Below are 24681 nucleotides of genomic sequence, written 5' to 3'. Positions count from 1 at the left end.
GCCCAGGTCTGTCAGAGCCCAGGTCTGTCAGGGCCCAGGTCTGTCAGGGCCCAGGTCTGTCAGGGCCCAGGTCTGTCAGGGCCCAGGTCAGTCAGGGCCCAGGTCTGTCAGGGCCCAGGTCTGTCAGGGCCCAGGTCTGGCAGGGCCCAGGTCTGGCAGGGCCCAGGTCTGGCAGGGCCCAGGTCTGTCAGGGCCCAGGTCTGTCAGGGCCCAGGTCTGGCAGAATCTGTGCAGAAGATCTGGGTGCTGCTGTAGGCTCTCCTTGGTTGAGGACCCGAAACACCAGATCATCAGCAAACAGTAGACATTTTAATTCAGATTCTAGTTGGGTGAGGCCGGATCTCTCTCTCCCCCTGATCTCTATTTTTCTCTCTCTCAGTCTCTCAGTTTTCTCACCCTCTATGAATGCACATAACAGTATATTTTAGTTATATATTAGACCGTTGATGTAGCATTTTGAGAAATAATAAATTATTCACTGTTTTCTCACTTTTCTGTCTTCAGGTATAACAGTTTAACAGCATTGAGGGTGAATGATCTGTCTGGGTTGAAACACCTGGAGCTGCTGATGCTCCACAGCAACACCATTCACAGCATCGCTGACAGGGCCTTTCAAGACCTCAAGTCCTTACAGGTATAACCCATGACAGCACTGTCATAAAACACCTTGTCGATATACAGGTAATAGAACCACGTGAGTACATGAGGGATACAAAGTATATTGAAAGCAGGTGCTTTCACACAGGTGTGGTTCCTGAGTTAATCAAGCAAATAACATCCCATCATGCTTAGGGTCATGTATTGAATGGGTCATTCATATTTTAGCAGGCTATTATTTTGGACGTTATTGTGGCATGCCCATAAGATGACAACGCCCACATCCAAAGGGCACAAGTGGTCACTGAATGGTTAGCTGAGCCTGAAAAACGATGTACATATACCACATACAACATGTACAGTGCCTTGCGAAAGTATTCGGCCCCCTTGAACTTTGTGACCTTTTGCCACATTTCAGGCTTCAAACATAAAGATATAAAACAACAAGTGGGACACAACCATGAAGTGGAACGACATTTATTGGATATTTCAAACTTTTTTAACAAATCAAAAACTGAAAAATTGGGCGTGCAAAATGTATGTGCAGGGCCTTCAGAAAGTATTTATACCCTTGAATTATTCCACATTCTGTTGTGTTACAGCCTGATTTCAAAGTTTATTAAATATATGCTTTTTTCTCACCCATCTGCACACAATTTCCCCAGAATGACAAAGGGGCCCCACAAGGGTGTGTGCTCTGCCCCCTCCTGTACTCCCTGTTTTTTAGATATTTTTTACTAATGTATTGAAAAATAAATACAGACATGTCTCATTTACATAAGTATTCACAACCCTGAGTCAATACTTTATACAAGCACCTTTGGCAGCAATATCAGCTGTGTCTTTCTGGCTAAGTCTCTAAGAGATTTCCACACCTGGATTGTACAACATTTGTCCATTATTCTTAGTTCTGTCAAATTTGTTATTGATCATTGCTAGACAATCCTTTTAAGGTCTTGCTATTGATTTTAAAGTCGATTTAAGTCAAAACTGTAACTCGGCCACTCAGGAACATTCACTGTCTTCTTGGTAAGCAACTCCTGTGTAGATTTGACCTTTTGTTTAAAGTTATTATCCTGCTGAAAGTTGAATTAATCTCACAGTGTCTGGTGGAAAGCAGACTGAACCAGGTTTTCCTCTAGGATTTTGCCTCTGCTTTGTTCCATTCTGTCACTTTTTTATCCTGAAAATCTCACCAGTCCTTAACAATTACAAGCATACCCATAAAATAAAATCACATTTTATTGGTTGCATAGACATATATTGCGGGTGTAGGGAAATGGTTGTGTTCCTAGCTTCAACAGTGCAGTAATATCAAACAATACACAACAATACACACAAATCTAAGAAAGTGAAAGAATGGAATTAAGAAATATATAAATATTAGGATGATCAATGTCGCAGTCCGATGTGGACGGGGGCGTGCTCCCTCTGTTGTCTCCTGAAGTCCACGATCAGCTCCTTCATTTTGTTGACGTTGAGGGAGAGGTTATTTTCCTATCACCACTCCGTCAGGGCCCTCACCTCCTCCCTGTAGGCTGTCTCGTCGTTGTTGGTAATCAAGCCTACCACTGTTGTGTCATCTGCAAACTTGATGATTGAGTTGGAGACGTGCATGGCTACGCAATCATGGGTGAACAGGGAGTACAGGAGGGGGCTAAGCATGCACCCTTGTGGGGCCCCTGTGTTGAGGATCACCATAGTGGAGATGCTGTTTCCTACCTTCACCACCTGGAGGAAGTCCAGGACCCAGTTGCACCTACCACTATGCTTGGAAATATGGAAAGTGATACTCAGTAAAGTGTTGTATTGGATTATCCCCAAACTTTGCATTCAGGACAAAAAGTTAATTGCTTCACCACATTTTCTGCAGTATTACTTTAGTGCCTTGTTGCAAACAGGAAGCAGGTTTTGGAATATTTTTTATTCTGTTCAGGCTTCCTTCTTTTCACTGTTAATTAGGTTAGAATGGTGGAATAACTACAATGATGTTGATCCATCCTCAGTTTTCTATCACAGCCATTAAACTCTGTATCTGGTTTAAAGTCACCAATGACGTCATGGTGAAATCCATGAGTGGGTTTCCTTCCTCTCCAGCAACTGAGTTATGAAGGACGCCTGTATCTTTGTAGTGACTAGGTGTATTGATACACCATCCAAAATGTAATTTATAACTTCACCATGCTCAAAGGGATATTCAATGTCAGATTTGTTCAAATGTTTACCCATCTACTAATAGGTGCCCTTCTTGGTAAGGAATTGGAGAACCTCCCTTGTCTTTATGATTGCATCTGTGTTTGAAATGCAGTGCTCCACTGAGGGAGTTTACAGATAATTGTATGTGTGGGGTACAGAGATGAGATAGCCATTAAAAATAAATCATGTTAAACACTATTTATTGTACACATAGTGATTCCATGCAACTTATTATTTGACTTGTTAATTATTCCTGAACTTATTTATGCTTGCCATAACAAAGGGATTGAATACTTATTGACTCAAGACATTTCAGCTTTGGAATTTTTATTAATTTGTAACAATTTTGAAAAACATAATTCCACTTTGACATTATTCAGGGATTGTGTGTAGGCCAGCAAGATTTTTTTTAAATCAATTTTACATTCAGGCTATAACAACAAAATGTGGAAAAAGTCAAGGGGTGTGAATACTTTCTGAATGCATTGTATACCCATATGCCATGGCCGTCTCAGTCACCAGATCTCAACCCAATTGAACACTTATCCCTAGGACCATGCCCCAGGACTACCTGACATGATGACTCCTTGCTGTCCCCAGTCCACCTGGCCATGCTGCTGTTCCAGTTTCAACTGACCTGAGCCCTAGGACCATGCCCCAGGACTACCTGACATGATGACTCCTTGCTGTCCCCAGTCTACCTGGCCATGCTGCTGCTCCAGTTTCAACTTCCACCTGACTGTGCTGCTGCTCTAGTTTCAACTGTTCTGCCTTATTATTATTCGACCATGCTGGTCATTTATGAACATTGAACATCTTGACCATGTTCTGTTATAATCTCCACCCGGCACAGCCAGAAGAGGACTGGCCACCCCACATAGCCTGGTTCCTCTCTAGGTTTCTTCCTAGGTATTGGCCTTTCTAGGGAGTTTTTCCTAGCCACCGTGCTTCTCCACCTGCATTGCTTGCTGTTTGGGGTTTTAGGCTGGGTTTCTGTACAGCACTTTGAGATATCAGCTGATGTACGAAGGGCTATATAAATAAATTTGATTTGATTTGATTTGATTTATGGGAGATTCTGGAGAGGCGCCTGAGACTGCATTTTCCACCACCAACAACAAAGGATGGAATTATGATGTCACATCCCTCCAATAGAGTTCCAGACACTTGTAGAATCTATGCCAAGGTGTTCATGTTCTGGCTTGGTGGTGGTCCAACATCCTATTAACACACATTCTGGTGTTGTTTCTTTTATTACCCCTATATATACACCACTTAGAAGACATTTTGTATCCAAAGCCACACCCACATAAGTGTTGAAACAATTGGTGGTCCTGGTTATTGAATCCACTATCCTGGCATTGAAAAGCACCATGCTCTACCAACTGAGCTACAAAGGATCCTTTATGTTTGTAATACGTTGACTCATTTGATTCACATTTGCTCATATCCACATTGGCAGACATGACAATGATTTTGTTAAATGTATAACCTACTCCATTCATAACCTCATATCATTCTTTGACAGAGTAGACTTTTCCCCACCCAGCTAGTGGAGCCAAAGAACTGAGCATGCTAAGACATTAATAAATACAAGTTCTTCCTTCCAGTAACATCTTTCAAATCCACGTGTAATTCATCTTGGAAAATATATCACCAAATAAACAGCTGTGTTTTTGTCCGTGGTGTTCATATTTTATTCCAAAGAAGTTTGTAGGCCCTGAGGGTTAACTGAGGAAGGGGTTTATAAAAGACCTTGGACATGCATCACTTTACAACTGCTTTGAGTTACTCTTATTTAAAAAACATTCACAACAGCTGACTTCTGGAAGTGCTCCCAGGCAGAACAACCTCACATCACCTCTGGCCCGGATGATTTTTACAACACTGTTTTTCCTAATGAAGCGCCTCAAACACGTTAGCCGTGGTAGACTCTCGCTCCAGGGGTCTCTATGTATGACTATAACTTGTATTTTTCAACGATGTGCCTTCAGGTCCTGAAGATGAGCTATAACAGAGTGAAAGAGATCAACAAGGACACCTTCCAAGGCCTGGAGGGCCTGGTACGACTCCACATGGACCACAACCTCATCGAGTTCATCAACCCAGAGGCGTTCTACGGTCTCACCATGTTACAGCTGGTCCACCTGGAGGGCAACCTGCTCCAGCAGCTCCACCCGGATACCTTCATCACGCTTCGGCACAGCCAAGTGTTCAAGGTGTCCTCTGTCAGGAACATCCACCTGTCTGACAACCTCCTTGCCAGCCTCCCCAAAGACGTCTTCACTGGCTGCTCTCAGCTGGAGAACATCTATCTCCATGGCAACCCGTGGTCCTGCGACTGTCGCATGGCTTGGTTCCCAGAGTGGGCTGAGATAAATTCAGGTAAGGTTACATTAGATTTCTGTCTGCAACGTTCTGAATGTTTGATTTAACTGAGTTAAATACACAGAGTGTATTTGTTGCCCTGTTGACAGTTACTGTACATTAAAAAATAGAAAAAAGTAAACCAGGCAAGCTCAGGGTGGCAGGTGGCAGAGTGGTTAGAGCGTTGGGTCAGTAACCAAAATGGTTGCTGGATTGACTCCCTGACATGACAAGGTAAAAATCTGTCCTTCTTCACCTAAACAAGGCAGTTAACCCATTGTTAACCTGTTAGGCCATCATTGTCAATAGAACTTGTTCTTAACTGACTTGCCTAGTTAGATAAAGATCTGGTGGATTCTCTACATGCATGAATTTATATCGTGAAAAAATGTGTTTCTTCAGTAAATTGATGTTGCGTGGGACAGTTTCCAGCAGGAAAACCCTGCTTCTCCAAAGAAGACAGATGTATCTTTATTGCTGGAAATACGTCTTTTTCACTTTTTTCAATATCAGCATCAAGTGGTATTTAAAAAGACTAAAAAACAGGAACAAAGGCTCTATTGTTTTTATCAAAAATGTAATAAATAAGCAAATGTAGATGGATCTAAATCTAAATTTAGACACTCATGGATAATTTCTTAAAACCAACTTTGTGATTTAGAGCATTATCATAAACAACATTTGAAGCATGGGAAATAGGGAACCAACCCCTTAATAAATCATGACTTAAAAACGACATATCGATTCAGTAATGACCTTGTTTTCCAGGTGTGCTGAAATGCAAGCGAGATAGGAAGTATGCCAGAGGTGAAGCCTGCCCCGTCTGTGAGACCCCTTCTCCCATTCGAGGCAGGAGCCTCATCCAGCTTCCCCGTGACTCCTTCACCTGTACCAAACCCTGGATCCATTCCCATCTGAAGCAGAGGAACGTCAGCCTGGATGAGGGGGATTACACCCCTGTCTCCCCCCGGGACTTCATCGCTCCCATTGGATCCCTGCAGATGAACCTGACAGATCAGTTCCACAATGACGCTAGCCTTACCTGCACAGTCCAGAGACCATCAGCCATGGAGAACCTGACTCTAACCCAGGTGGAGGAGGGGGAGAAGAACGTGACCATGCTCTCCACCACCATCTCTACATGGCTGGTTTGTAATATTGACTATGAGCACATCCAACAGCTCTGGCGCATCCTGGCTACGTACAGTGACGTTCCCATGAAGCTAGAGAGAGGCTTGATGCTCTCCAGGACCCCAGACATGATCTACAAGTACACCCAGATCAGACCAATGGAGGGACATGATGAAATCCACACAGATATCGAGGCTGATATTATAACTTCACCCGCGTGGTTGATGCAGGGAGAGGTTAACTTTCAGCTGGACCGTACCACGACCACATTCTCCACTCTGCACATTAAGTACAGGTCAGTGGTTAACCTGCGTGTGGAGAACAAGGTGTCGCAGAGGAAGGACCGTTACAGCTGGACCATCATCAAACGAGACAACCAGACTCAGACTGAGCACTCTGTCCTCATAGGTGGGTGTTGGGCAGAGATACAGCCCCCATACAATGCTTGTTGATGCTTGTTGATGCTTGTTGATGCTTGTTGATGCTTGTTGATGCGGGTTAAAGCAATCAAAGCAATGCATGGTTAATACGTGTCTTGTTCATGACTGAGCACTCTGAGTCCTCATAGGTGGGTCCTACAATACACAATGTGTTGTGGATGAGCAGAAATGTGTCCATATGATGTATGTAACATACTCTCAGAGCTACAATATAGCAATGTGCATTATAAAATCAATTTATTCACGTGATTCTTGTTGTAATTACAGGTGGGGTGGTGGAGCTCAACTGCCAGACTTTGGGGGAGCCAAAGCCCTCTGTAGAGTGGATCTTATCGGACGGCAGTAAGGTGCGGGCGCCCTACTCCAGTGAGGACCGCAGGATAGTGATCACTGTTGATGGCAGGCTCACCCTGAGAGGAACAGACACCTCAGACACTGGCCTTTACCGCTGCATCGCCACTAACTACCTGGACGCAGACGTGCTCAGCTTCCGGGTCACCGTGCTGTCTCCGGATGTGGAGGAGGAGGAGGTCAACGGGGTCAAGCTCTCACGGCCTCTGGGCCAGAGCCTGGTTCTAGACTGTGGGTCCACAGGCAGCCCTGATGCCTCGGTCCAGTGGATTCTACCTGACCACACAGTGCTGGATAAATCCTATGGGAACAGGAAGGTCTTTAGGAACGGGACTCTAGGAATAAATGATCTGACCTCTAGAGACCGGGGGTTTTACAGGTGTCTCAGTGCTAACTACCTGGGGGTGGACCTGCTGACTTCCCAGGTGACAGTCACTGGGGAGGGATACAGGAAGGTGACAGTGGTGGATATAGAGGGGTCAGGGGTGGAAGCTGGGGTTGAGTTTGAGGTTGACGGGGGCATAGAAAAGAGGGATGATTCCCACAGTGAGATCCCTTCCTCCAGCCCCTCTGACAGAACCATCAAGGAATCCAGGACCATCACATCAGATAGGCCGTACCCCAGACCCAGGTCCTCCTCTCAGGGCAGAGGATCAGGAGGCTCAGGGGGGAGGCGGAGGGGCCCAGCCAGCAGTAGACGCATATGGAGCAACAGGAGGGTCTTTGATCAAGCCTCCAGGAAAGTAGACCCCCAGAGATTTGCAGAGTTCATGAAGAAGGCTCAAGGTGGTTCAACAATGAAGACAGAGAGGGAGAAAGAAAAAGGAGTTTCTGAGACTGACATGTCTGCGGACGGGGATGCTGGATCTGGGGAGGGTCTGTCTCATGAATATGGACTCGTTGTTTTACCAACCAGCGTCATGACAACCACAGATACTCCAGATGAAAGAAAGGTGAGAGTAACTGCAAGCAGAGAGAACGTAAACAATCAGAATAATGTCATGGCAACCACCGACAACAGTGAAACCAGTTTCATGACAACCATGGAGATCCCAGATGACATTCGGACTAGTTTCACTGTAACAACAGAAAACACTGACAGAGTGACGACAGAGTCATACAGCCGGTCAGACGCCACACCCATCGAGTCCACATTCACCCACGGACCCGACATCACAGGGAGTATCAGTGGAACTCAGAGTGAGGCAGTCACACCAAACATTCCCAGTATCAGTAGGTCTAGTGGAACTAGTGGGTCTAGTGGTGAGTCGTACGCTCTGGAGAGGAACATGACGGTACCCCTGAGGCTACCCGTCACTCTCCGCCTCACCGTGACCGACACCACAGACGAGACCCAGATCCTATTCTCCGGAGAAGCACCTGCAGAACCAGAGACCTCCACCGGGGCGGCGCGATCGCTTGTCGCCGACCCCAACGTCACCCCCATGATGGACAGTCCCAGGTCACCCCCCAGAGGGCCTGAGATCCACACAGCCACTGACCCAGACAGCCAGACCACCTTCACTGCAGTCACCACCACCGAGAGAGAGCAGGATGAGATCACCTTCCACACCACCCAGAGGATCAAGTCACCCCGTCTGCCTGCAGGCTCCACCATCATCTCCCGCCAGCAGATCCACATCATCCCCCCTAAGAATGGCCGAGGAGGAGGAAGAGGAGGAGGAGGGGGCCGGAGGAGGAACCATCCTGGCAGGAGGAGGTTTATCAAGCCCAACCGAATCACAGACATCCAGTCCATCCTGAACAAACTCAAACAGCCCACCACGGTGAAGAAGCAAGGCAACAACACAGTACCCTACACTATGGAGCTGACCACAGGTACTTTATCCCAAATGACAAAATGCAGTATATTACACGTATGCTAAAGTACTCTTAAATATACAACAAATTTAAATAATATAATTCAAATGCGAAATGTACTTTTCTAGTATATCTTAAATATCTATAAATATATACTGAACAAAAATATAAACGCAACATGCAACAATTTCAACAGTTTTACTGAGTTACAGTTCATATGAGGAAATCACTTAATTGAAATAAATAAATTAGGTCATAATCTATGGATTTCACATGACTGGGCAGTGGCCCAGCCATTGGTGCACCTGGGATGGCATAGGCCCACCCACTGAGGAATCAGCCAATCAGAATGAATTTTCCCCCACAAAAGGGCTTTATAACAGACAGAAATACTACTCATCAGTTTCATCAGCTTGTCTGGGTGGCTGATCCCAGACAAAGGTGAAGAAGATGGATGTGGAGGACCTGGGCAGCAGTTGTGAGGCCGGTTGGGCATACTGACAACTCTAAAATGACGTTAGGGGTGGCTTATGGTAGAGAAATTAACATTCAATTCTCTGGCAACAGCTCTGGTGGACATTCCTGCAGTCAGCATACCAATTGCACATTCCTTCAAAACTTGTGACATCTGTGGCATTTTGTAGTGTGACAAAACGGCACATTATAGAGTGGCCGTTTATTGTCCCCAGCACAAGGTGCACCTGTGTAATGATCATGCTGTTTAATCAGCTTCTTGATATGCCATACCTGTCAGGTGGATGAATTATCCTTGCAAAGGAGAAAAGCTCAATAACAGGAATATAAACAAATTTGTGCACAAAATCTGAGAGAAAAACGTTTTTTTGTGCGTATGGAAAATTTCTGGGATCTTTTATTTCAGCTCATGAAACATGGGACCCAACACTTTACATGTTGCGTTTATATTTTTGATCAGTATACTATCATCACACTTCAATACACTTATTAAAAGTGTACTTTAAATTAATTGTTTTTCAGTCTTTCAGTATACTATATGTTCACTATCGTTAAACTTAAACATTAAAACTGTACGTTAATTTAAAACGCTTTAAAATTATTTTTGTATATTCATTTAAAATACACTTGGAGTTGTTTTTAAGTTGAAGCACAATAAAACAATTTTAGGAAACTGCTTGTAAGTGATGAAATGTGCTATTAGTATACAGTGCCTTTCAAAAACATTCATACTCCGTGTATTTCTTCACATTTTGTTGTGTTAAACAGCGTGATTAAAATTTATTTAATTGTAATTTGTTGTCAATAATGAACTCAAATTACTCTGTAATGTCAAAGTGTAAAATAAAAAAATAAAAAAATAATAAGATTAATAAAATAAATTTAAAAAATAAAATAAAATAAAAAATAATATATATATAAAGATAACTGAATTATAGTCGTTGCATAAGTATTCAGCCTCTTTGTTGAGTTAAGAATACATTAGTTCAGGAGTAAAATGTGGCTTAACAAATTACACATGGACTCACTCTGTGTGAAATAATAAGGGTTTAATGACTAACCCTTCCTCATAAAGAGAGGGCAGTGATTGGTTGATGGGTAACAATATCAAATCAGACATTGAATATCTCTTTACGAATGGTCATTTTAAAACTTCTTGACACACCCTTCCCGTTAGCGGGATCATTTTCGTCAACATCCGCTGAATTGCAGAGCGCAAAATTCAAATTAAATTACTAAAAATATTTCATTTTCATGAAATCACAAGTGCAATATAGCAAAACACAGTTTAGCTTGTTGTTAATCCACCTGGTGTGTCAGATTTCAAAAAAGCTTTTCGGCGAAAGCATACCAAACGTTTATGTAAGGACATCTCTCTCAGCAGACAAAACATTACAAACAGCTAGCAGCAAAGTAGATTGGTCACAAAAGTCAGAAAAGCAATAAAATGAATCGCTTACCTTTGATGATCTTCGGATGTTTGCACTCACGAGACTCCCAGTTACACAATAAATCTTCCTTTTGTTCCATAAAGATTATTTCTATATCCAAAATACCTCCATTTGTTTGGCACGTTATGTTCAGAAATCCACAGGCTCGAGCGGTCACGAAGGGGCAGACGGAAATTCCAAATAGTATCTGTAAAGTTCGTAGAAACATGTCAAACGTTTCTTATAATCAATCCTCAGGTTGTTTTTACAATATGTAATCGATAATATTTCAACCGAACTGTTGGCGCATAAAAAAACGCTGCTGGCACCCAGCCATACCAATGACGCGATGTGATCTTTCTCGCTAATTTTTCAAAGTAAAAGCCTGAAACTATGTCTAAAGACTGTTCACACTATGTGAAGCCATGGGAAAATGAATCGGGTTTATATCCCTTTAAATGGAATGAAGGCATGCAATGGAACAGAGCGCTTTCAGGAAAAACCTTCACTTCGGGGGTTGGATTTTCCTCAGGTTTTCGCCTGCAATATCAGTTCTGTTATACTCACAGACAATATTTTGACAGTTATGGAAACTTTACAGTGTTTTCTATCCTAATCTGACAATTATATGCATTTTCCAGCTTCTGGGCCTGAGAAATAGGCAGTTTCATTTGGGTACGATTTTCATCCAAACATCAAAAATACTGCCCCCTACACTCAAGAGGTTAATAATTATGCTGTGGATTATGTATTAAACCACCCAGACACATCAAAGATATACAGTCGTACTCCTGAAATGAGCTGGAATGAAACTTCTCAGGGATGTTACATTGAGGCCATTGGTGATTTTAAAAGAGTTACATAGTTCAATGGCTGTGACGGTGAAATCAACAACACTGTAGTGATTCCAAAATAATGACAGAAATTACAATGTGAAAAGAAGAGTACAAATATACAAAATAAAAATAGTATTGTATGCAACAAGGCACTAAAGTAATACTGTAAAAAAAAACTGCAAAGGAATACACTTTTTGGCCTAAATGCAAAGCCTTATGTTTGGGGCAAATTCAACACAACACATCACTGAGTAACTCCTGCCTTATTTCAAGCATGGTGGTGGCTGCATCATGGCATTGGTATGCTTGACAATCTGCAAATACTGGGGAGTTTTTCAGGATAAAAAGACACGGTTTGGAGCTAAGCACAGGCAGAATCCTAGAAGAAGACTTGCTTCAGTCTGCTTTCCAACACCTTTCAGCAGGAAATAACCTAAAAAGGGTTAATATTGGGCAATCCATGTGTGGATTGGATTGGCTCTCAGAGACTTACCCAGGAAGACTCGCCAATGTAATCACTGCCAAAAGTGTTTCTATAATGTATTGACTCAGGGAGCTGAGTAGTTATGCAACAACTATATTTTAGTTATTTAATATCTATCAATATTTACAAAATGTTAAATAAAATCTTTGCTTCGATTGTTGACTACTCTTTTTTTTAAATGAAATCAATTTTAATCCCACTTTGTAACGATAACATTTTAAGAAATCGAATGGGTATGAAGACCTTTGCAACCGTTGTAATTTCAGTGGCAATAATGAGTTTTGAAATACTTTCTTAATTCCAGTTCAGAAGAGTGCAGAGAAAGTTGACAATGATAACGATTGTTTATTCCACATAAGGTAGCATGCACAGCTGAGGGAAATGCTTCCTGAGACTATACTTTTTCATATATCAAGTAAATATACTTAAGTATACTTTAAAAAAAGTATATTTAACATAAATGTCCGCAAAATATATTAAAGTATACTTTTAAAAATGCATTTGCAAAAATGTTTTGAATATTACCCAGCATCCTTTTCTGCAGCTGAAGTTTCCATTTATAATATGATATTGTTCCTTATATTTAGGTCATTCAAATGTTTTTGATGTTAATTTCCAAACTGAATAATGTTGTACTTCTAATTACACATCACATATGACACATTACACATTTTATTGAAATGTTAATTTATCACCATGTGAACAGCTAAAGTGTGAAATACCACTGGTGAAGTTATCAAAAGCGTAACTTGTAGTTTGCCACTCCAGCCACAACTGCTTTGTAAATAGCACTGGCTGAAAAGATGCCTTGGTAAATGAAAGTTACCTTTACATGGCTAATTACAATAACTAATGTGGTTAATGAAAAGATGCCTTGGTAAATGAAAGTTACCTTTACATGGCTAATTACAATAACTAATGTGGTTAATGAAAAGATGCCTTGGTAAATGAAAGTTACCTTTACATGGCTAATTACAATAACTAATGTGGTTAATGAAAAGATGCCTTGGTAAATGAAAGTTACCTTTACATGGCTAATTACAATAACTAATGTGGTTAATGAAAAGATGCCTTGGTAAATGAAAGTTACCTTTACATGGCTAATTACAATAACTAATGTGGTTAATGAAAAGATGCCTTGGTAAATGAAAGTTACCTTTACATGGCTAATTACAATAACTAATGTGGTTAATGAGTAGAAGTCTATTTGTAAAATTATACTTGAAACATGTACTTGAAATAAGTGCACTTTCTTTGTAAAGAAAATACAGGAGATATAATTCAAATACAATTTTAGTACTTCTAATTCATGAGAAATATACATAAAATAATAAATATAAAAATAATAAATATACAGAAAAATTAAGGTGTATTCAGCGTATATTTGTTTTGCTCTTTATCTAATATACTAAGAAAAAAAGCTCATTTAAACCCAATTTACATCATTTTAAATGTATTTAATCAAAATTAAATGCTAATGAAATACAAATAAAATTGACATTAAATGTATTTGAAATAATTTTTTATATACTTAAATATTGTTATAATTGTCATGTGGTTCAAATGTATTATGTCGTTTCTTGTCTTTGATGTTGACATTATATTTGTTGGTGAGACTCTTGAGCTTTGAGGAACAGCCTAAAGATCATGATGATGATGATGATGATGATGATGATTCATTGTTATTATTGTTGCGATTTCAGACTGTGACTGTGATGAGGATGGGAAGAAGAAGACAAGCGGTCAGAGGGTCGTCACACCAAAAACATTGCCTAAATCATCGCCTAAAGTCCCTAGCTCCTCTCTAGGAAGAACAGAGAGGCCCATCTCTACAACACTGGACACTCCCACCACCACATACTCAACAGAAGCCCCCACCACCACCCAGCCAACCTCCACTGACTCTCAGTCCAGAGGTGAGGTATCCAGCGACGACATGACCTCCTCTGAAGCCCCAGAGTCTGACACAACACACCATCCTATGACGAGCACAACAGATGAACAAACAACCTCCACCATCACAACCACAACCACCTCCAAGGTGGTCCGTGGTAAGATCAACTGGGACAGGCTGTTTGGGAACAGGGCGAGGCAGAAGGAGAAACTCAACGGGCTACGTAAACCAGCCAGGCCCTCCACCACCACAGAGGGTTCAACAACGGTCCAACCCACCACCACCGCAACTACAACTACAACTGCACTGCCCACCCAGCGGTCTCTGGCTGAACCTGTGACCGAGTCACCGTCTAGAGCAGGTAAACACAGAGAAACCCCAGAAAGCTCATCAGACGATGACTATGGAGATTCATCGCCTGACTCTGAGGCCTCTACCACATCCCAGCCTGGCACTAGCCGTGGAACTACAACACCAGCCTGGCACTACAGGTACTCCAACACCACAGAGTCTTCCCCAGACACCCAGACTATCGCTACTCCCCCCACAGAAAAACCTGCCCCAAGAGAAGACACAGATGAGGCCTCCTCCTCTGGGTCTGAATCCGGAGGGTCAGGGGGGTACCTATCCCGTAGATTTGGGGGAAACCGGAGACCGAATGGAGGGTCAGGGGGCAGGAGGCCTTTCAGGGGCAGGTGGACTTTCAGAAAAACCATAACAACTACCGAAGCGCCCAGCACCACCATGGAAACAACAGAAACCATCATTGAGACCACCATGGAGACCACCACATATCCCACACGGACCGTCTCCGTCTCCAAGCCCCTGTACACGCCCTCCAGGGAATCAGAAAGGTCTGCAGTGACTGTGTCCACTGACTTGACCTCCGTGGGAGAAACCACCACAGACTCCGACTCATACGAAGATGAGAACTGGACAGACGAGCTGGAGTCCACCACTAACCGTCCACAAGCCTACACTTCCACCACCAGGCCCAGAATGACTTCCAACACACCTCATCCAGCCACCACCTCAAGGCCTTACACTACATCATCAACCCACGTACAGACTAACACCGACCCCATCAGAGTGAACACTAACATCAGGCTCCCGTCAGGGAGAGACAGTCCTTACCAGATCACACAGAGACCCACGATCAGGAGAACCAGGCCAACGGTGTCCAGTAAACGGACCAGACCAAGCCCAGACAAGACCCTGACTTTTGACACACTGACTGTTCTGGAAGCAGAGCAAGGGCACACCAATGGCCCCTACAGCAGCAAGGACATAGACAATGCCATCTCCAACGCCTATACCCACATCACCGGCTATGATACGACAACCGCTAGCATTGTGGGCTTTGAGCCATCTACCAAGGACATGCTCACCAAGCCCAGGATTGTGGGAGGCAACGCGGCTAGCTTCACTGTCCTGTCCAACTCAGACGCCTTCCTGCCCTGTGAAGCCGTGGGCAGCCCTGAACCCACCATCAGTTGGAAACGCTTCTCTTCAAGCACAGGTAAAAGGGTATAAATATTTAGCATGTTATAAAACTAACTTTGGAATGAAGTTGTACTGAAGTCATACTGTATTTACATATTCTCTCTCACTCCCTCTATCTTGCTCTCTTTCTCCCCCTCTCTATACTCTTACTCTCACTCTCTTTCTCCCCCCCTTTAATATTCTCTCTCTCTTTCTCCCCCTCTCTAATACTCTCTCTCTCTCTCTCTCTCTCTCTCGCACTCTCGTTCCCTTCCTTTCAGGAAGCACAATGACCATCAAGGGCAAGATGGGCAAGTTTGAGGTGTTCCAGAACGGCACTCTGTCCATCCAGAACGCCAACATCAAAGACCGTGGCCAGTACCTCTGCCTGGCCGAGAACGATCAGGGGTCGGACAAGCTCCTGGTCACCCTGTCCGTAGTGGCCTACCCCTCACGCATCCTGGAGCCCAAGGTACGGGAGATCAAGTCCCACTCTGGGAAGACAGTGGAGATGAAGTGCAAGGTGGAGGGCCGTCCCACCCCTCTGGTCTCCTGGATCCTGGCCAACCGCACCCAAGTCAGGGGCCACAACTCGGACCCCAGAGTGTCAGTGACCCCAGAGGGTACTCTGCTCATCAAGCAGGTGTCTGTGTATGACCGGGGCCACTACAAGTGCATCGCCAGTAACCCAGCAGGAGCCGACACTGCCACTGTCAGACTGCAGGTGGTGGCAGCACCTCCTGGTATCCTGGAGGCCAAACGACAGCAGGTCCAGGCTGGTGTGGGTCAGAGCCTGTGGTTACCCTGTACCGCTCAGGGCAGCCCCCAGCCCACCGTACACTGGGTCCTCTATGATGGGATGGCGGTGCAGCCCATGAAGACCTCTGTGGACCCCAGGGTGTCTGTGTTCGCTAACGGGACGCTCCACCTGACCGATACGGCCGCCACGGACAGTGGGAAGTACGAGTGCATCGTCACCAGCTCTACAGGGTCGGAGCGCAGGGTGGTGACGCTGACGGTGGAGAAGAAGGAGATGGCTCCTGAGATTGTTGAGGCGTCACACCTCAGGACAGTGCTGTCGTATGGTGACCAGCTCAGGCTGAACTGCTCGGCCACCGGGGACCCCAAACCCAGGATAATCTGGAGACTACCCTCTAAGGCTGTGGTGGACCAGTGGCACAGGTAATGAGGACATGATCTGTAATATATACGTAATCACACAGTCTATTCAGGGACATACACGCCAGCAGATCAACATACACACACACAAAGGTATCCAGGTTCTCTGTGCTACAACACAGCTGTTTAAACACACCAAAAGAGACATCATTATAACTTCTCCCCAAATGATTTAGTTATGTTTCCAGTGCAGAGAGCTAAAACTGTGGTTCTCCCAGAGACAAGAATTGTGCCTCTTCAGTACAAGTTTAAGTTAGTCCATCCATGCACTGAGCACCTAAGTTTGAAAATGTACAGAAACATGGATTGAAAACAGAGACTTCAAAAAATAAAGCCAGGAGCCTCCTGAGTGGCGCAGTGGTCTAAGACACTGCGTAGCAGTGTAAGCTGCACCACTAGAGATTCTGGGTTTGAGTCCAGGCTCTGTAGCAGCCGGCCGCGGCCAGGAGACCCATGGTGGCAGCGTATAATTGGCCCAGCGTCGTCTGGGAAAGGGCAGGGTTGGCAGGGATTGTCCTATCGCATACTAGCGACTCCTGTGGCGGGCCGGGTATGGTGTTTCCTCCAACACATTGGTGCGGCTTCAGGGCATTGTGTCATGAAGCAGTGCGGCTTAGTTGGATCATATTTCGGAGGACACCCGGCTCTTTACCTTCGCCTCTCCTGAGTCTGTACGGGAGTTGCAGTGATGAGATAAGACTGTACCTGCCAATTGGATACCACAAAATTGGGGAGAAAAAGGGGTATAAAATAATAATAAACAAAAGTTTAAAAAATAACAATAAGCCAGTCTCGGAATCTGACCTGCCAGGCTGAACACATCATGCAGATACATGTAAAGACTTGCTCTGTTATTTGTATAGTCAGAAATATACTACATGACCAAAAGTATGTGGACACCTGCTCGTCGAACATCTCATTCCAAAATCATGGGCGTTAATATGGAGTTGGTCCCCCCTTTGCTGCCTTAACAGTCTCCACTCTTCTGGGAAGGCTTTCCACTGGATGTTGGAAAATTGCCGCGGGGACTTGCTGCCATTCAGCCACAAGAGCATTGGTGAGGTCGGGCACTGATGTTGGGCGATTAGGCCTGGCTCACGGTCGGTGTTCCAATTCATCACAATGGTGTTCAATGGGGTTGAGGTCAGAGCTCTGTGTAGGGCAGTCAAGTTCTTCCACACCGATCTCTACAAACCATTTCTGTATGGACCTCGCTTTCTGCACGGGGGGCATTTTCATGCTGAATCAGGAAAGGGCCTTCCCCAAACTGTTTCCACAAAGTTGGAAGCACAAAATCGTCCAGAATGTAATGGTATGCTGTAGCACTAAGATTTCCTTTCAGTGGAACTAAAGGGCCAAACCCAGATTAGTCCTTTGGACTGCCAGATGGTGAAGCGTAATTCATCACTACAGATACGCGTTTCCACTGCTCCATAGTCCAATGGCAGCAAGCTGTACACCATTCCAGCCGATGCTTGGCATTGAGCATGGTGATCTTAGGCTTGGAAACCTAATTCATGAAGATCCCACTGAACAGTTATTGTGCTGACATTGTATCCAGAGGCAGTTTGGAACTCGGAAGAGAGTGTTGCAACCGAGGGTACAGACAATTTTTAGAATAACAAGCCAATATGACGGATTTTAGACTGGATATCGACACGAACAAGTTTTATATTATTTGAGCAAGGACTAAAAAGATGAACATGAGAGTACCAGAAGAACATTGGCTTCCTGGTTGAGACATTTATCTTGCTCCTAATAATGTAGCTGACATTCTGTTATGTATCCTCTCTGCATGCAATCACTGAAAAAAAAGAACTTGTCCGTATTTTGGAAGTCTATTTGGAACAGAGACTTATGTAAGCACACATTGGCAAAAAAAAAAAAACACTTCCTTTGTGAATGTCGAAGAATGTATTGTATTTATTGTATGTATTCAATGTTCAGTTCATCAAATCATTATTCCCCCCTATATCATTAACTTCATTATGCAGATAATGACACTTAGTGGAATGTTTTTCTTCTGTTTCTTGTCCGATATAAACTGTTATGAGGCTGGCGAGGCAGCCCTGACATGTTTTTTATTAGTCTTTTATAATTTTTTCTGCAACTGCTGTAGGATTCGGGAAGAAGCCATTATTGTGAGTCATTGTCAATGGCCTTGATAAAAGACAGAGCTGATCTGCTGTAAGCCCGCCTGGCCCTGCCAGGTGAAATAGGATGATCTGCTCTAAGCCCGCCTGGCCCTGCCAGGTGAAATAGAGTGATCTGCTGTAAGCCTGCCTAGCCCTGCCAGGTGCAATAGAGTGATCTGCTGTAAGCCTGCCTGGCCCTGCCAGGTGAAATAGAATGATCTGCTGTAAACCCCCCTAGCTCTGCCAGGTGAAATAGAGTGATATGCTCTAAGCCCGTCTGGCCCTGCCAGGTGAAATAGAGTGATCTGCTCTAAGCCAGCCTGGTCCTGCCAGGTGAAATAGAGTGATCTGCTCTAAGCCCGTCTGGCCCTGCCAGGTGAAATAGAGTGATCGGCTGTAAGCCCGTCTGGCCCCTGTAAGAATGACACATTCCATGTATGTTTTATGGAGATTGATGGAAATACCAAGCAGGAGGACATATACTGTAAGCTCCACAAGGATGAAAAATCATTAGATTTTGGTGATGTGATGACATGACTGCTGCTGTTTAAAACAGAACATTTCCCCCAGTACATGACCTACTATACTTCTGTATGTTATTGTAAAATCAATAGGAAGTGATATCATATAAAGCAACATTCTTTCTCTACTCAACTATTTTTAATTTGTTGTCATCTACAAATGATGACTCACTGAATCTCCGTTTGGGTATTGGTTAGCCTACAATTAGGGTGTGGAAATGTTACGATTATTTTGCTCTTCACTCGTAGTTACTTAGTAGCCTCCTGGTCACGTTGTACAGTGCCATATTTTCCTAAAGGAAACCCGAAGTGTTTTGTTTTTCTTGGAATAGAAACACAATAATATTAATCAAATTAATGAAGCTACATTTCTTAAAATCAATCCCTTATACTATGTTCTTGCAAAAAAGGTTTTAAATTCTCTAATAGAGCCAATTTTTTAAAACAGTCAAATGCTTCTCAAAGATGGCTTCTGGGGGTCAAACTAGAACTAACTAGCATTAATGGCAAAAATGGCTGACACTTAAATAACGTGCCATAGAATTCTGCGGCAGCCCGCAAGCTGTGCCGCAGTACAAAGTAACTTTTAAAGAAAGAACCAATGTACCTAATTATTTTTCACATCTCTTTATCCAGGATGGGAAACAGGATCCAGGTCCTGGACAACGGTACCCTGGTCATAGACTCTGTGAGTGACAAGGATGCTGGGGACTACCTGTGTGTGGCGCGCAGCAAGGTAGGAGACGACCTCCAGCTCATGAAGGTCACTGTGTCCATGAAGCCAGCCAAGATCGAGCCCAAGACGTACAGCAAGAAGCAGGTCCCCTACGGCAACGACCTGAAGGTGGACTGCAAAGCGTCTGGAGCCCCGGAGCCAGAGATCTCCTGGGGTCTACCAGACGGCACCATGGTCAACAGCGCCCTGCAGGCAGACAGCAGCAGTGGAGGGGGACGCGCACGTCGATACATCCTGTTTGATAATGGCACGCTTTATCTCAACCAGGTGTGAAATCTACCTGAACACTAATTAGTTAATGCATTGGCTTGCTAGGAGTAATGGGCTGTATTCAATGTTGCTAACTCAATGTTGCTAATTCAATGTTGCTAACTCAACGTTGCTAGATGTATTTCTTCCCTGTCTTTGTAGTCCTCTGACTCTGAACTGCTAGTACTGTGTCTGTCTACAGGTGGGCATGGCGGAGGAGGGAGACTACACGTGCTATGCCGAGAACCAGCTGGGCAAGGACGAGATGCACGTCCACATCACCGTGGTGACGGCAGCACCACGGATACGGACGCCCAGCCGGACCTACGCCCAAGTGAAGCCTGGAGGTGACATCCGCTTCGACTGTGAGGCCACGGGCGAGCCCAAGCCCAAAATCCTGTGGATGCTCCCTACCAACGACATGATCGCAGCCTCCAACGAACGCTATCTGATGCACGTCAACGGGTCTCTCGATATCCGGGACGTTAAGCTTAGGGATGCTGGTGAGTATGTGTGCATGGCTCGCAACACCGCCGGGGATGACAGCAAGGTTTACAAGTTGGATATTGACGGAAACCCTCCGGTGATCAATGGCTACTACCAGAACAGGACCGTGGTGAAAGACACGGCTGCTAAGTACTCCAGGAAGTTCATAGACTGCAAGGCCGCTGGAGACCCGCCTCCGAAGATCACCTGGATCATGCCGGATAACATCTTCCTGAATGCACCGTATTTCGGCAGCAGAATTATTGTCCACCACAACGGGACGCTGGAATTCCGGAACGTCCGTCCGACGGACATGGCGGAGTTCATCTGCATGGCAAGGAACGACGGAGGGGAGGCGGTGATGGTGGTACAGCTGGAGGTCACTGACATGCTCCAACGGCCCATCTTCAAGAACCCCTTCAACGAGAAGGTGGTGACCCGCATGGGCAAGACCACGGTGCTGAACTGTTCTGCAGATGGTCACCCCATACCAGAGATCATCTGGCTGCTGCCTAATGGGACCCGCTTCACTGGCAGCCCCGACCGGGGCTCGCGCCAACACCTAGGCAACGACGGAACCTTCATCATCTACAACCCCACGAAGGAGGATGCTGGGAAGTACCGCTGTGCCGCTAAGAACTCGGTGGGCTACATTGAGAAGCTGATAGTTCTGGAGGTGGGCCAGAAGCCATTAATCCTCACCAGGCCCAGAGGGATCATACGCAGTGTGTCTGGGGACCCTCTGTTCCTCCACTGCCTGGCTGATGGCAGCCCCAGACCCAGCATCTACTGGACCATCCCTGGAGGCCACACCCTGGCCAGACCGCAGGTCCATGGGCGTCACCAGCTGATGGAGAACGGGACCCTGGTAGTCAGGGACACCACCCTCCACGACCGGGGAAACTACGTGTGTCGGGCCGGGAACGACGCTGGCGAGGCGGTTCTCACAGTGCAGGTCATCATCATCGCCTACCCTCCCCGCATCACCGCGGGACCCCCTCCCACCGTGAGGGCGGTGGCGGGGGCGCCCATCCAACTCAACTGTGCCGCCATCGGGATCCCAAAGCCAGAGATTAGCTGGGAGCTGCCTGACCGCTCTGTGCTCTCCACGGCGGGGAAAGGGCGAACCACGGGCAGCGAGCTGCTCCACCCACAGGGCACGCTGATCATCCAGAGACCCACCACAGCAGATTCTGGCACCTACAAGTGCCTGGCCAAAAACCATCTGGGCACGGACTCACGGGTCACGTATATGCGTGTGCTGTGAGGTCCAGCGATGACTAAAGGGGAATATAGAACCCCTGGACTATAAACTCTAAACAGACACAGAAACTTTACAGAGTGTCCTATAATGTACAATGTCAGGACAGACTGTTTTCCACATGTGGACTTGTGAGGAGCGGGGTTTGTGGAATAGTTTGACCACGGTACGGCTCACATCAATCAGCCAAGAGCAGAACCGGATTATTGAGAGGAGGAGGAGGGAAAGGAGGAGGGAACGGAGGAGGGAACGGAGGAGGGAACTAGAAAAAAGGGAAACTGTACAGAAAAGGATCTGTTCTTTTCCAAAAAATACGGACTAGACGGCTGTTATTCTTATTGTAACATAGTCAGAGGTCTGGAAACTCACCACTGGTTCTCTTTTGTTTAGTTTTTTAAATGGTCTAGAGACTGAGTCTGACAGTGAGGCTACATGTTTTTAAAGGGTCTAGAGACTGAGTCTGACAGTGAGGCTAGATGTTTTTAAAGGGTCTAGAGACTGGGTCTGACAGTGATGCTACATGTTTTTAAAGGGTCTAGAGACTGGGTCTGACAGTGAGGCTACATGTTTTTTAAAGGGTCTAGAGACTGGGTCTGACAGTGAGGCTACATGTTTTTTAAAGGGTCTAGAGACTGAGTCTGACAGTGAGGCTAGATGTTTTTAAAGGGTCTAGAGACTGGGTCTGACAGTGATGCTACATGTTTTTAAAGGGTCTAGAGACTGGGTCTGACAGTGAGGCTACATGTTTTTTAAAGGGTCTAGAGACTGGGTCTGACAGTGAGGCTACATGTTTTTTAAAGGGTCTAGAGACTGGGTCTGACAGTGAGGCTACATGTTTTTAAAAGGGTCTAGAGACTGGGTCTGACAGTGAGGCTACATGTTTTTTAAAGGGTCTAGAGACTGGGTCTGAAAGTGAGGCTACATGTTTTTAAAGGGTCTAGAGACTGGGTCTGCCTCACTCACTCACTACGTTCCCTCTGGACACCGTCTCAATGTCTCTTTTTTGGTTGTTTAGTGACTGATTTGCTGCAATGACAGAGAGAGATAAAAAAAAAAAAAACTATTATGAGAATGTTTGTACCTATTCTGACTTTACTGCTTGTTTATATACAGGCAGTATATTTTTATGGATATATATATATAAATATATATTTCTCATATACATTTTACACTGGATTATCATACAGGTTTTCATAATACATTTCTCACATATGTAAATGTGGATCTTTTTGAATGAGCTTTGTTAGTTTGTCATGTTAATCCCTATCTCCCCTATCATGGTTTAATAGGCATTAATACCAACTTTTATGGGTGTGAAATTATAATTTACACAGTATTCAGTGGCATTATACGAACTGTCTCTCAACGTAAATACAATTATTATGCATTATTGGTTTCATGTAATAATATATTTATGCCGTTTGTAGCTAATAACGACTTTGTGGAAATTAATTGGTGCTTAGGTGTAAATTAATGGTACCCGGGAGATGAAATTAAACCAAAGATGGAACGGGTTTCTTGTCCTGTATTTTGTCCTGTTTCGTCCAATGTGAAGCTAATTGAGCTAACCTGAAGCAACGTGGTTGAGTTGTTTTGAGTTGTGATCAAAGGGGTCAATTTTGAGCACTTTCTAAGAATATAGCTCCCAGAGGTGCACGTAGTTGGAATAGGGTCTTCAGCCAGGCCACTATGAGGTTGGAGGCTATGGGTTTTGTCCCAAAGCAGTTTTTGGTGCTCACGGTTCGGAGGTAATTAGGAGGGAGGGGTCATTAGGAACAGCACCTCTGTTCCCTGTAGATGAGGGGGGTAGGGGGGGTTCTAAAGGAACAGCACCTCTGTTCCCTGTAGAGGAAAGGGGTGGTGGGGGGTCATTAGGAACAGCACCTGTGTTCCCTGTAGAGGAGGGGGGTCGTGGGGATCATTAGGAACAGCACCTCTGTTCCCTGTAGAGGAGGGGGTAGGGTGGGTCATTAGGAACAGCACCTTTGTTCCCTGTAGAGGAGGGGGGTGGGGGGTGGGTCATTAGGAACAGCACCTCTGTTCTCTGTAGAGGAGGGGGTAGGGGGGGTCATTAGGAACAGCACCTCTGTTCCCTGTAGAGGAAAGGGGTGGTGGGGGGTCATTAGGAACAGCACCTGTGTTCCCTGTAGAGGAGGGGGGTCGTGGGGATCATTAGGAACAGCCCCTCTGTTCCCTGTAGAGGAGGGGGTAGGGTGGGTCATTAGGAACAGCACCTTTGTTCCCTGTAGAGGAGGGGGGTGGTGGGGGGTCATTAGGAACAGCACCTCTGTTCCCTGTAGAGGTGGGGGTAGGGTGGGTCATTAGGAACAGCACCTTTGTTCCCTGTAGAGGAGGGGGTAGGGTGGGTCATTAGGAACAGCACCTTTGTTTCCTGTAGAGGAGGGGGTAAGGGGGGGGTCATTAGGAACAGCACCTCTGTTCCCTGTAGAGGAGGGGGGTAGGGTGGTGGGTCATTAGGAACAGCACCTCTGTTCCCTGTAGAGGAGGGGGGTGGTGGGGGGTCATTAGGAACAGCACCACTGTTCCCTGTAGAGGAGGGGGTTAGGGGGGATATATAGGAACAGCACCTCTGTTCCCTGTAGAGGAGGGG

The 24681-nt window shown here is 45.1% G+C and overlaps 1 protein-coding gene across 1 annotated transcript in view; it reads left to right on the top strand.

Annotated features, from left to right (window-relative positions):
* Window positions 1–23584, top strand: part of LOC109881378 (immunoglobulin superfamily member 10) — a 26844-nt gene extending 3260 nt beyond the window's left edge. Inside the window, exons 3-10 of the mRNA XM_020473530.2 lie at window positions 505–634; window positions 4788–5178; window positions 5929–6699; window positions 6999–8921; window positions 13831–15540; window positions 15785–16685; window positions 19975–20341; window positions 20526–23584. Coding sequence (XP_020329119.2) covers window positions 505–634; window positions 4788–5178; window positions 5929–6699; window positions 6999–8921; window positions 13831–15540; window positions 15785–16685; window positions 19975–20341; window positions 20526–22076 — 7744 coding nt within the window. The 3' untranslated portion in view covers window positions 22077–23584. The remainder of the gene's footprint in view (window positions 1–504; window positions 635–4787; window positions 5179–5928; window positions 6700–6998; window positions 8922–13830; window positions 15541–15784; window positions 16686–19974; window positions 20342–20525) is intronic.
* Window positions 23585–24681: the final 1097 nt, after the last annotated feature.

The sequence above is a fragment of the Oncorhynchus kisutch genome, linkage group LG18 (assembly GCF_002021735.2).
Source record: "Oncorhynchus kisutch isolate 150728-3 linkage group LG18, Okis_V2, whole genome shotgun sequence".
In the NCBI taxonomy this organism is placed as follows: Eukaryota; Metazoa; Chordata; class Actinopteri; order Salmoniformes; family Salmonidae; genus Oncorhynchus; species Oncorhynchus kisutch.
This window is presented reverse-complemented; position numbering and strand designations above follow the sequence as displayed.